The sequence below is a fragment of the Coturnix japonica genome, chromosome Z (assembly GCF_054131305.1).
Source record: "Coturnix japonica strain WE chromosome Z, WE-NBRP24, whole genome shotgun sequence".
Lineage (NCBI taxonomy): Eukaryota > Metazoa > Chordata > Aves > Galliformes > Phasianidae > Coturnix > Coturnix japonica.
Genome location: NC_140702.1, coordinates 43,158,613 through 43,172,365, shown reverse-complemented (window position 1 = coordinate 43,172,365; position 13,753 = coordinate 43,158,613). Strand labels below are relative to the sequence as shown.

The 13,753-nt window shown below is 40.5% G+C and overlaps 1 protein-coding gene across 7 annotated transcripts in view; it reads right to left on the bottom strand.

Moving 5' to 3' along the window:
* Positions 1-215: 215 nt before the first annotated feature.
* BNC2 (basonuclin zinc finger protein 2) overlaps positions 216-13,753 on the bottom strand; it is a 360,639-nt gene continuing 347,101 nt past the window's right edge. For 4 of the 7 annotated variants that reach the window (XM_085528312.1, XM_085528307.1, XM_085528306.1 and 1 more), the window contains 2 exons: positions 3,702-3,755; positions 216-3,007 (listed from right to left, as the gene is read on the bottom strand). In XM_085528312.1, the coding sequence (XP_085384438.1) occupies positions 2,992-3,007; positions 3,702-3,755 (70 nt within the window). In that variant the 3' untranslated portion in view covers positions 216-2,991. The remainder of the gene's footprint in view (positions 3,008-3,701; positions 3,756-13,753) is intronic. The other 3 variants (XM_085528305.1, XM_085528304.1, XM_085528314.1) reach the window with 1 other exon arrangement.

Sequence of the window (13,753 nt, the reverse complement as noted above, 5' to 3'; positions counted from 1 at the left end):
TGAGAGTAAGGTGTTGTAATTCAACCTGGGGCTTCTGGATTATGGGATACACAGAAATTACCAGCTAGATGAGATGAGAAATATTTTTCTCTCTTTTAAACCAGGAAATAGTAGTGGGTCTCCTAAAGGAATATTATTATTATTGCAACAGTAATGTATTGAAACTAAGCACTCAGAAAGTCAGTAAATTTCATAAACAGATTTTCCCCACAAGATTTATACAATCACACTGAATATTTATTTTTGATTCACAATTTCATTGTGAAATGTGCATTTTAATGGATTATATTTGTCATTAGTGCACACCATAAATACAATAGTAATCATCAGATTCATAGCTAGCACTCATGCAGAGCTGTACATAATCACAATCCTCTACAAACATACTTGCCTCATGCTCAGAGTTCAAGTGGTAATTCCTGAATAAAGAGCACTGGAGATCAGACTTGTGTAACACTCAGAACCATCTGTGCTCCTGGGGCTGTAGGCTGCAGACAAATGCCTGACTCCCTACTCTCAAGAACTTCTCGTCTGGACTGTTTTCCTATGCTGGCTATTCATGCTTTCTTTAAAATCAGCAGGAATAGGTGAAGCTCAGCGTGCACCCCAGTTACCTCAAATGTAGGGGCTTACCGCCCATTTCCCAGTAAGTAGAGAGTGTGGAGATACAATATTAATTTGACTTCTGGAGTAGATATAATCTACTTAGAGTCAAGCTATTCTCTTTCATGCTGTCCTGTTAATATGTTTGGATATACACCCTTCCCCTGCTTCACAAAACTTCAGAAAACCCAACTTTCTCTGAGGTATGCCAGGTGCTGGACTACTCCCCGCTCTGTGGGTGTTCTTCCTCAAATTATTTTGTTTGTATTGAATTGTGCCTTCAGGGCCTTATCTTGCATTCCTTGCACACCCAGCACTCACTGAAGCTGAAGGAGATACAAAAGGCAAGCCTTTAGCCTGTGCAGGGATCTGTTGAGCTTTCTCCTGATTCTGCCTCCTGGTATGGGCTCCACTGTCCGAAATCCTGAGGACTGAGGATTTTGTGTAGTCTTTTTTGTGCAAAGTGCAGTCTCTCTTCCCGAGTTCAGAACTTCTTTTGCCCCCCTTTATAATTTTTCTTTTTCTTTTTATTTTTTTTTTTAAATTGGGCGGTGGGGAGGGGGGGGAGGGGGGTGGCAGTGGCAGTATTTGTAGTTATGGTATTGCATGTTCTACCTTCATGGGCATCTCTGCTTTCTGAATTCAGTGGACACAAATACTTTGTTTCTCAAGCCACATATACACTGCTATCCAAGACACTGAAACAAATCTCATTCCTTCCACTTACCACCCTCTGAAGAAATCACTGCTTCAATGTTTGTGGTATGTGTATTATATTATATTCTTAGTGATTCTTTCATATCTATCCTTATTAAAAACATACTTAGCGAAGTTAATTAGGGGTAATTTGCATTCAAGCTATTCATTATTTACTTATCTTTGAACTGCAAACTGTAGGAATGCCATTTGTTCATTAAAATTCCCAATCTTTGCCCACTTTCTCTTTGATAGCACAGTGGTTAAAGAAAGTTGTGCTTAGCTGCTGACTAACCATTCTCTGCACACTGCGAAGATGGCTGCAGGCCATTATTTCAGCATTAGAAAGTAGTTAATATTGAATGCCATGAAGTTAAATTTGTGTTCATTTACTTATTATGCTGGAAATCAGTTGTTCATCCTGTACAAATTCCCCAGCACTACTCTCAGCCAAGTTCCACAGACTCAAAAACATGCAGAAACAATATTAAAGGTGGGGAGGTTTAAAGGGAATAAAGGGAATTAAAACAAAACAAATCAAACAAACAACAACAAAAAAAGATGAATTAAACTGATCTCTTACAAAATGTTTGTGACTCCCTGCCTTGGATAAGGGTTCTTTCATTACCACTGTTATCACCCTTGTTAGTTCCTTTCAGTAGCACAAGCCTGTCTCTAGAGAAGGAAATGATACCTCCACAGCAAGAACCACATAGGCAAGACAAGAAAACAATGGCTAGAGAAGTAAGCTCTCTCACCAGAGAGCTCCAAGGGTGGCCAGATCTTGGTGTGCTGCAAGGACTGGGGCAAATAATGCAAAACAAGTTTAGACTGTTAGTGCCTACTCAGGGATTGCAATTTACTTCTGTTTGATTTTCCTCTTCCAAAACCTAAAAATGATGACATCTTCTGTCCCCTCCCCCTTCCCTCCATCTATTGAACTAATGAGCAAATAAGGAAAGAAAATTAAAGAATAAAAAATGTAAGCAGTGATAGGCTGAGATCAATAAACTGTAGATTGCTAGCACTGAGTGAGACTGAGTAATCTTCTGCATATTGCATGTTGAGTTAACTTGCAAGAGAAATATGTTCTTTCTTATTGTCCTATGTCTCACTGTGGAAAAGGAAGCAGGAACTGCAAATTAAAATGCCCTTGATTTAGGTTCTGAAGAGAGTGCTGCCCAGGAGTTCTTTCTTCTATTGCTACATGCTAGAAATTGAACTGGGTGCACCATTACAATATAGGAGAATATTTTATTAGCGTTTTCAGCCTGTGACTTCTCTTGCCCTCCCTCCTAACAAAAAACCCACTAACACTGCTTTTGTAGGTGACATCATAGAAGATATTATTCTACATCAGCAAAGGACTGTTGTTTCAGACACCAATATAGGGCAGAAAGGTACAGATCAAGTATCCTAAATGATACCACACTAAGGATTATTCACAAAGTAAAGATGGAGCTAACAAAAGTTCATCTATAAGTGGACGACTAAAGACAAGTGAATTGTGCTCAAAGACCTAGGTTTGGATCACATAAGCTTCACACAAATAATGAGAAGTCTCTGAGTCATCAATCCGAGGAATGTATCGCTCTTAAGGACAGTTTCTTTCCTTCCATTGTCAAATATTATACTTGGGTGAGAGTCGATTTCTCCAAATCATGGCACATGGGAGGAGGGATGGAGGTCTTTTCAATCCCAGGGGAACCTATAAGAAAAGTCAGAGCAAGAAAGAAAAGATAATCAACATCACATATTTTATGCAAAGAGTAAATTTATGTGGGGCATAACTGTGGAGAAAAGTTTGGGATGCACTAGGCACAAAAATGAACAAAATAAGGAGGTTTAAGTATGAGCCTCACCTCTGATGAGCAGAATATCTGGTATTTATATACAACCTCACATGAACAGACTATCTAGTATTTATATATAGTTGTAGTTCTCACTTCATGAAATACCAGCCAACATCTTAAGAGTTAGAAAAGCTGTTCTTTTCTTCTGAAGTCTGATTATGACAAAGCAGAAAGCAAGGAAGACCACAGACTTTCATGTAACTACTCAGATGGGAACCCATGTTTACACTTTCCTTGCTAGGATCTGCCAAGCCAAATTAGTAAATCAGATTTTCCCATCTACAGTTGGTAGAGTTGTGTACTGAGTGTTGTACATACAGTGTCTAATAATCAGACGTGAAGTAGGCTGTGCTTTACCACTTCTTGGTGAGAGAAGGGAAACTAATGTTAAAGAAAGCAAGCTCATTGTAACTGCTTGTAAGACCCTTTTATAAGGAAATGCTGTCTACTTCCAAACACTCGCATGTCAAAAATCAACAGTTTGTCACAAAGGGGAAGTGTAAAGGGCCTGTGAAGAAATTAAAGAATCCGTATGCTGGATTTACTTACGTTTGCATAAGAATAGGGTACTTTTTAATCTCTTGAGCTTCTACAGGAAATACTCTGGAGGGTCAAAAGAGAATAATTTAATTACCTCAGAGATTCACAATAAATTAGGCTTCAGTGATGCCTAGGATCAGTTACATTAATAGGCAGTATGTTTCAGTCAGAATATTTGACAGTTATACAGTGAAATTTTGGCACCAGTGCATTTCCATTGGCTTCAGAAGGTCAAGATTTAGCTTATGTTAGCGGTAAACACAAAATGGAATGATTACCGAATAGGTTGATTCAGGGCACTGTTAGTCTCCTACAAGAAATGAACACACTGCTTTCAGAATTTTCTTTTCTGGATGCTACAAACTTGATTTTCCTGAAGTCAGCTCTGTCTGCCAATGTATGTGTGGCAACAGCCCTAAACACGGTGAAACAGAAACAATATAAAATGCTGAATGCAGCACTTTAAGTGAATTTAAGTGCATTTTTGGAAATAGATTTTGAAACCATTTTAAATTTCTTGGGCATCTGTAGTCTTCGAAAGCAGTGCTACATAACACACAGAAAGAAAAGGCCATTTAACTAAGACAGGGGAAGTTTAGGTTAGATACAGGGAGGAAGTATTTCACACAGAGAGTGGTGACACACTGGAACAGGTTGCCCAAGGAGTTGTGGATTCAAGGCCAGGCTGGATGTGGCTCTGGGCAGCCTGGTCTTGTGGTTGGTGACCCTGCCCACAGCCGGAGGAGGGGCTGAAACTAGATGAGCATTGTTTTCAGCCCAGGCCATTCTATGATTCTATTCTATGATTCTATGTAAGTGCATTATAGAGACACAAATTCTGATCTAAGTACAGAATGAACTCAGGGCTACAAAACAAGTTTTCTATATATCAACATCAACATACTGTGGTCTGGACTGGAACTGTTCTGCCATAAGCCTAAAACCAGATCACCTCACCCTGATGTCTCATTTTGACTGTACTTTCACATGTATGCATGCACATGCATGCACCCACATACATACGCATGTTCCCTTCAGTTGTTTTTCATTCATGTCGCAGAGCTGTATGGTCTCTCCTGGATAAGCTGTGTTAAATTAAAATTAAACATCACCAAGCTTTGTGCTCAGCCTCCCTCTGTGCATGCTCTGCTGTGGGTGTGCAGGGGGTTAATATCACAAATGTTCCACAGGAGGTTAGTGGGATTCAGTTTCAGCTAACATTTATTTTGCCAGCTCCTGTTCACTTTCATCTCTGCTTATGAACACTATTATCTTGTTTGTAATAATATATATAGATCACTGCAGCTGTGCTCTGCAAAATTCATCCATTTTTTTGAGCTTTGTAAAAAAATAATACCAAAACCCATGTCTTTTATCACAGTACTGAGCCCTGTGAATTCACCCACCTTCCCAGCCTAGTCACTCATGCAGACTGTAAGAACGCATGTGTTTGCAAACTTTACACTGAAAATGGACTACCAGATTTATAATGTAACCTCACACCCAATGTGCTAATTGTGAGCAGTTGTGGTTTTTTGTTTTTTTTTTTCCCCACAAAAAAAGGACTAAGTTACTTTAGCTTCTTTGCATTTTGTCTTTTCCTACTGTTAGTTTCCTGTTACTATTTCTCCCATATACAACTTTCCCAGCATACAGTGCTTGAGTCCTTCTGTCCTCAGTAAATTGCCAATAATGATTTTAGTATCTGACTATAGTATTTTTCATATCTTGCCAACATATACCTTCCTACCATGAAGTTATGAGTGCTAATTATTGATGGACACTGGAAAGGATATCAGTGTCCTTAGCATTTACTTTCATGACTGTACAAGAACACACAAAATAGCACGCTCTTCTGTAGACCTGAAGTCAATTAAGCAGTACCTGTACGCTAAAATGCAGCCAGCCTAAAGAAGTAAATGAGTCTTTTTTACAACTTATACTGTACAGATACTTTATATAGTAGAAGAGGAGATGGAAGACTGAAAAAAGGCAGGATTAGGCTTGAATTTACACTAACATTTCTAGCACAAAATCCTCCTGTCATATGTTTTCTATGATCTGGTCCCATGGCTTTAATCTAGAAAGACATACAAAGCAAACTCTGCTATGTAAGTTCTTAATGTTTACCTGTCTTGCTATTAGTATTGTACAGCTTACAATGCAGCTATTATTCCAGAAGCTGAATGGTGTGTTACAATAATTGACTTCCTTACTAGCTTCCCACTCGTCTTCCTCTTCAAGAATCAGAAGTTGTTGAATGACTAGGTCATATGTCTGTTCTGCTTTTCTCATTTTGAGACAGAAAAAGGCAGACTAACTTTCAAAGCCTCTACCCTGGGCTTTCAAGAAGGCAGAGTGTAAAAGAAAGAATACAAAAGGAAACAAAAAGCAAAAGCAATAGAGATTTAAGTAGTTTAGACCTCATGCTCAGCAGTCCACAAGATCAAACTCACTCCTCTCCATGCAGCAGCTGGTATCAATGCTCTCTCATTGTTCAAATAAGTTCCAGCATTTAGTGAGCTGGGATGCTGCCTTCTACTGTACTTCTGCAGAGGCCACCTCTCTGATTGCAACTGAATTGTGCTTTAGAGAAGCAGCTTTGCATTACTTCGACAAAGCCAGACAACACCTGCCCTTGAGGCTTAACAAATGGAAGTAAAGGGAACAAGAGAGTAATCCCTCTCAGGCTTCTGTTGCTATCACTCTCCCTTTATATTTCATTTAGAGCAAAATGTGTACAAAGAAAGAGTGTTAGACATGCACACTATAATGAAAATCTATGACTAGACCATGCATTCATAATTATTTTATAAATAAATGGCTTCTGGAGAGCCACATCTGTCTCTTCCCACAGAGTGTATGTCTTTCATTAATGTATTGCAGGCCGAATGAAGCCAGCCTGAGTGCTTTGCTTGCATCTTCCTCTTCCTCTCCATCATTGTCCATGGATAGGCTTTTGTGGTTCAGAGAGAGCTGCAAGCCCCACGCGTCTCTGCAGGACTGATGGCTCGTCAATAACATTAGCCAGCATTATGGGCCGCATCGGTGTAGAACAGAATCAATATGGCCAAGTAAAAAGTCTAATCAGTTGACATGACCATCTTCAGCAGGGCTCACGTTACAAGAAATGAGTTTTTTTAAGGAATCAGCATCAGCGCTGCTTATTCACCCCACACCAAGAAGCCTTGACGAAGATTTATTGCTTCTTGTTTTGTTAGTGGTGCAGGGTAAGCTGGTAGAAGTGAAATAATCATTCAAGTTAGAAGAATAATATGAACTGGGCTCTGCAAACACTGCCCGTGTTTTCCGAGGGAGTTCAAAAGAGCTGCTATAGGGCACTCAGCAGTGTGGAAGGAAAGCAGTTTGCATTAGGAAATAAGAACAGTGTAGGGACCCGACAACAGGGATTAGTGCCCTTTATCTGGCTAGGCTACGTTCTCTTTTCTCACTATCTCATTCTTTTTTTACTGAAGGGACAGATTCAGCTCTCACTTCTTCTTGTGTAAATTGAAGTCAGTTGGCTGAAAATAGGATTGTTCCAGATTTATATCAACATAAGTGAAAGCAGACTTTGGCAGTCGTGCCTATGGCAATGTACACATCCTGAAACAAGTTTCTCACTGATGCATGGCTTTATCTACGTGGTAATTATGGAGCTGTTTTACAATCATCTCCCTTTCTCGTTCTCCTCATTTCTCTGCATGCAGATTCACCCACAACACAAGAGCATCGGAGGTGCAGCTAACAGATATTTCACTTTTATGAACTCTGCTGATCATCTGTTCTCATTTGTCCAGTCATCTGAGGGAAACCCTGTTCAATCATGTGAGTGTAAAGCATTAGTGAAATCGTTAGTGCAGCCTCGGCAGGCTAATAGGCCCATGCCTTAGCCATTTTTTTTTCAGGCAACATACTACCTACATCAGAGTTACTTCAGCACTGTTGTTTCTCAAACAGGTAAAAGAAAATAATGGCATCTAGGAGGCAAGTAACTTGTTTATGAATGGGAAAATGGAGGTGTTAACTACTCCCACCCAGCTTTGTTAGGATGAAGTAGCTGGAAAATGCTTGTTAAAAAAAAAAAAAAAAAAAAAGATAAATCTTGAAACAGTTTAAGTACCTACTCAAATTAACAACAGAATCCAACAAAAATTAAAGAACCTCATCCCTCAAGGCCTACACTGACTAGATATGAAGGGAGGAACTGGAAGCTTGATTCAGGCCTTTCTGTCACTGCCAAAAATTTCAGATGTTCACAAGCATATGCAAGACAAAAAGATCTGAAACAGCCAGCACGGCTTCACCAAAGGCAGATTGTGCCTCACCAGTTTGGTGGTGTTGCATGATGACGTGATGACATTAGTGAACAAAAGAAGGGTAACTGGTGCCCTTTTACACAGGACTTCTGCAAAGCCTTTGATATAGTCCTATATTGCATCCTAATCTCTAAACTGGAAAGAGATGGTTTTAAAGGTGGGCTGCACAGTGGGTAAAGAATAAAATGGCTGCAGTCAGAGAGTGGTGGTCAGAGGCTCGATGTCTAGAGGGAGGCCAGTGATGAGTGGTATCTCCCTGGGGTTCAACTTGGAACCTGTATTCTTCAACAGCTTTAGCAGTGACCTACATAGGATTGAGTGCAATGCCAGCTTTTTGGTTGACAACAAAATAAAGTGTGCAGTTGACTCAATAGAAGGAAAGGATGCAGTCCACAGGGACCTGGATAAGTTCAAAAAGTAGGCCAGTGTGAACCCAATGAGGTTTAACAAGGCCAAGTGCAAAGTGTTGCACTTGGGTCCAGACAGTGTCAGATATGAGTAGAGACTGGGAGAAGAACTCGCTGAGAACAGCCCTGAGCAGAAGGATTTGGGGGTCCTGATGGGTGAAAAGCTGGACATGAGACAGCAGTGTGCTTTTGTAGCCTGAAAGGCCATCTTCTGTTGGGTGTCATCAGAAGAGGTGTGGCCAGCAAGGTGAAGGAGGTGATTGTCATCTTTTTTGTTGTTGTTGTTCTTGCATGAGGAAAAGCAAGGTTTTTTTACCCACATAGATGGAAACACAAAGTTGGGGTTTGTTTGTTTGTTTGTTTGTTTGTTTTTAATGGGAATCCCTCTGCAGAATATTAAAAGTGTAACATTAATTTAAATGATATATTGAATTAAAAAAAAAATAAAAGAGTTAATTTCTATTAAGATTCCATTATTTGTAGTAATTCAAGGGAATATTCTACTCTCAGTACCCCAGGATCTTGGTATATAACATCCTCATTTGTGTTAATGAAAATTTTACCCCTTTGAATTCAAATGGACTGAAAAGTTTCACCAGTTGCACAAGCTCTGTATAAATAAGCAGCATGCAGAAAACACATTCCTTTAAAAGGATTATCACTTTGACAGCTATTCAGTTGGGGTGGCTTTTTCTGTCCCCTGGAATTCCCAGCTTGCCCTCTTAACAGCACAGAAAGTAAATCTGTATAATACTTTGAGGCTGCCTTTATTGGAACCTGACACTGAGCCTACTGGATGTACTTTCCTGGTACAAAGCACCTCGTCAAGTTTCCTGCTCTGGATGCAGTGAATGCAGCTGATGAGTTGTCTTATTAAAAGTTACAAGGAAAAGATGTTCACTTCATTACTTTCTAAACTACTGGATATACAGGGCAAAGTTGCAGAACTGGTCAGTCCCTCTAAGCTCCCACTGTCACACGTGCAAGCTGCACTGTCCTGTTTAATAACATACTGATCTCACAGAAGTCATGATCATTTTGTTTATCTGTTTATTTGGTGGAATATTTCTCTCCATCAGTCTTGCCTTGTTATTTCCTCTTCACTGCAGACCAAACTTGAGCCTGGCTGTCCTGCTGGCACCAAGCACACTGGGCAAGCTCCCAGGAATCTTAGGCTTGGTTTCTGCCACCTCTCTACCTCCAGTGATGGGAAGAAGGCCAGCAGCCTTCATCCTGCCTGCCTGAGAAGTAAGCAAGCCATGTTTGCAGGGGAGTTCAGTAGGTCCTATGAGATGGAGAGAGGCTGATGCTGCAGGGCTCAAGCGAGGGCTGGCATGGCACCTGCACTGAGGAGACCAGGTGTGGGAGGTGCTGCATGGGGAATATGGGAGTCCCACATGCTTCCATACCATATAGCCTCCCTGAGAGGGGAAAAGAGGCAGAGCTGAGAGCAAGAGCAGCAGGAACAGAGAGGTACCTGGGCCAGGGGCAAGGCCAACAGATGTCTAAGCTGATGCCACAGAGCTAAGTGGAGGAAAGCAGCTGATGTGCTCAACATTGAAGTGGGTCAGCCTCAGCAGTGCCACATGTGGAGCATGTGCCCATTACTTTCCTGTTGGTATGAGGATAACCCATTTTCTTATGTGGTTCAGCTAAAAGCTGCAAATAATTTGCCTTTTCTGCCACTATTCCGTTGAAGCAAAGGACTTCTTGCAAGCAGCCTGCTTTGGAAAACTGCTGGCACTTGGACTGGAAGAAAACAATTAAAAGATGCAGTAAAAATTGACAAATCTTGGTGCGGAGAGCTGAAAATACATTACAATCCCAATTGAACTATAAATAAAAAACCTAAATTAAATAAATCTTGTACAATTATAGATTAAAATATGTTTGGCTTTAATGACTTAGCATATGGGCCTTGGCTGTGGATGTGTTTGCAGAGACCACATGGCTTGCACAAGGATGCAGTCATAAACAAGCTAATTGCTGCTTCTAGGCTCTACAGCTTTGTGGAGGGCTGCAGGTCTTCTGGTAACTGGCTACCACTGCTTCACAGGCACTGCTCTCCATTTGAACTTCCAGCCATGTAGCTTCAGTAGCAGCAAGCAGTGTCAATAATGGGCTCTGAGTGGGAAAGAAACCCAACCCAATAAAAACAAAGCCCCTGGGGGAGCATTATCAGCAATTGCTGTCATCAGACGTTTGGAAGCTGCCACTCTTTCCTATCACCCGCAGGCTGCAGCCGCATGCTGGGCTCCATAAGCTGTGAGTTAGTAGGGTCCCAGAGGTTGGTCTGGGCTGTGACAGCATCCTCCTCCATCAGCCGAGTGGGCTGCTGGGCTGCAGAGAAGTTTGGAGAGGGAGGTGGCAGAAGCAGTGCACATTCCCACCTGTGCTCATCCAAGCAAGCAGAGGACACCATCCTCCCCTCTGGGATGACAAGCAGGGACCAAAATATTTTCTGCAGGCACCACATTAGCAGCTGGGCCAGCTGCCTCAGCAGCCACCACCTCTCTATGGAGATGGTGGGGAATGGGTGCAGATCCAGAAAATCTGACTGGCCTGGCTGGCCCCAGATGCTCGCTGTGCCCCACTGACTGCCCCCAGAGCTGACAGGACTTTCCAGCAGGCCATGCTGTCACCATGGCCCAGTAACTTCAGCTGAACTGCATTGCCCCTCTGAAGGCAGAACTGAGTCTTAGCACAGAAACAAGAAAAAACATCCCAGGAAGCTCACTTTGGTGACAGGGTGAAAGCTGGAAGTAGCTTCCATTACACATGTAACTGGGGGACATCCAGCCCAAATGAAGTCTGGCTTCCCCAGGGCACGGGCCCTGTGGTGAACAGCAGCACCAAGGGAAGAGTTTCCTGCAGCTTTTCCCCTCTCTGCAGCTGTTTCTGGGTCAGTACCTCACTCACACTTCCTTTTTACCCTCTGGTCAAACTTGGCTGAGGTAAAAGCATTCATGCTACCAGGGAGGAGAGTGTGAGGCAAAAGCTGTATGCAGGCAGCCCTATGCTGTGCATACAGTCAGATGGCATAACACTAATTTCCATTGGAAATGAGTGGCTGGGAAGAAAACAGCAAACTATTTTTCAGGCTTCCAGCTCTCTGTTTCTCTTACTTTGTTTGCAAGTAATGGTAGCCGAAAACAACCTCTCTTCTACACCTAGGAATTTACTTGTTATGTTTTCTTGGAACAGCATTTTTTAAAAGATCTGATTTTAAAATGTAGCATGTATATGGGATTTTGTTGTTGTTGTTTTGTTTTTTGTTTTGTTGTTTTTCTTCCTTCAGCAACTGTTTTCTGGAAGATCTTAAGTTGATTATACCAAGACTGTGATTACTTAGTGGGTTGAGTAAAGCTATTTCACAAGTTAGGTCTGATGTGTTACTTAATACATTGAGTTTTCTCATTTTTTTTGCAGGAAAAGAAAATATATCTAAAAAGCATGTAACCTGTGTCAAAAAGTTGCTCCTTGAAAACTTGTCGTACCATGACATATGACTGTACTTTGCCAACTGTTTATTCACCCACTATTATTGTGTTATTAGACATAGTTGACCCTTTGATCTCACTGAATTAACACTTACTGATTCAGGGACTGTGAGTTTAACCCTCATGCTTGTTGATGCTGTTTTCCTATGGCTTGGCATTTGTAATCTGCAAATTATTGCTATGGATTATTCATTTCTAAAGTATTCTGAACTGATTCTTTGACATGTTCTCTGTGACTCAACAGCTTTTTCACTGTATGGCTTAGCTCTTAAAGCTTGCAATAGTGTAGCACAATGTTCACATGTATTTTGGCAAATTACCGTCTTCTAGAAACATCTACTTCAGAGTCTTAAATATTGCAGGCAAAAATTAAAATAATAATAATAATAATAATAATAAAATAACATAGCAAAGCTTTTTCTGGGCTGCATCCAGCCTAAGGAAAACACAAACTTTCAGGGTAGAATTTAGAGGTTAGGAAAGTTGAAACATGGTACACCTCTTGGCCTGAATTCTTGTAAGCCAATAAGAGATGTACATACATCCTACTGAATTTCTCCAGCTGCAGCTTACATTTCAATCATGTTGCATCTACCACTGGAATCAGTGGACACTGACTGTTGTGGCAGGTCAAGGGCCTGACATTTGGTATTCTGATCTTAATTATGAGACCCATTCAAGAATGTAGAATCCAGTTTCATATCATCTCCAAAGCTTGTCAGATTCTGATTACAGAACTCACTAGACTGGATTGAACACACCAGATCAAAATGGAGCTCACTGAGTGTAAAGTTATGTGAATGGATGCTGGTGGGCATGGGAACAGGATGGAAAATTTTACATATCGACTGTAACGTTTTGCATTGTGTAAAATAACTCAGGAGCTCAGAAATAATTTTTTAAATCCAAATTTCAGACTTCAGCTTTTTTCAGTCAGTAGGAGTTATTCTGTACAAGTGGTGTATTTGATGCCTCCCAGTCTCTTTCCTAAATCATTGAGAAATGTATGTCATTATGGCTTAGTGTCAATTAGAGGACTGTAATATCTGTCTGTAGTACACTCCAGTACAAGACGCTTTTGGTGAAGCACTTAGGGCAGGACTTCCAGAGAAACACAGTCTCTGTCTAAGTCCTTTGCCTTAGAAATTTTAGTTCTTTGATGCTGTAGTTTTTTAAAACTTGTTTTGAAATAAATATACACAAAAGGCTGGAAATTTGAAACTGTATAACATAGAGAGGTCTGAAATTATAAGAGTGCTTTGAATTTTTAATATCACTTAAATTTAAAAGACTGAAGTCCTCTAAAAGCATCTAAGCGGTATAATAGTTTCAAATAATTCCATACTGCACATGTCCAGAGCTCTGATAATTCAACTGCTTTTAATTATTTTTTTCTCTGTGCATTCCAGTAACATAAAACCACTCTCTGCAAGGTAGAGTGTATGATTTATAATTACTATAGCAGTTCAGATTTTTCTGTGGAACGTGGCATGTGTGAAACTATTGAAATTCTGTTCTATACAATCAAAATGTATTGGACAAATTGAATAAAATGTTGTAAAGTCAGAAAACTTTAAGTGATGTTAGAACATGATTAAAATAAAAGACAAAGACAAGAAGGGTCGCTGCATAAAAAACCCCATAATCTTGGAAAGAAAAAGAAAGATATATCATAGACAGCTAGGCTACTTCACTGGCCTAAGAAAGGGCAGGTAAGAAGCAGAAACTACAGTTAGATATAGTAAAAGAATAGGTACCTTCTTGAGACATGAGAAAATGAGTTGGCAAGATGAACTCATTTTCTTTGTATTGTGATAGAAATAGGAATACCAAAG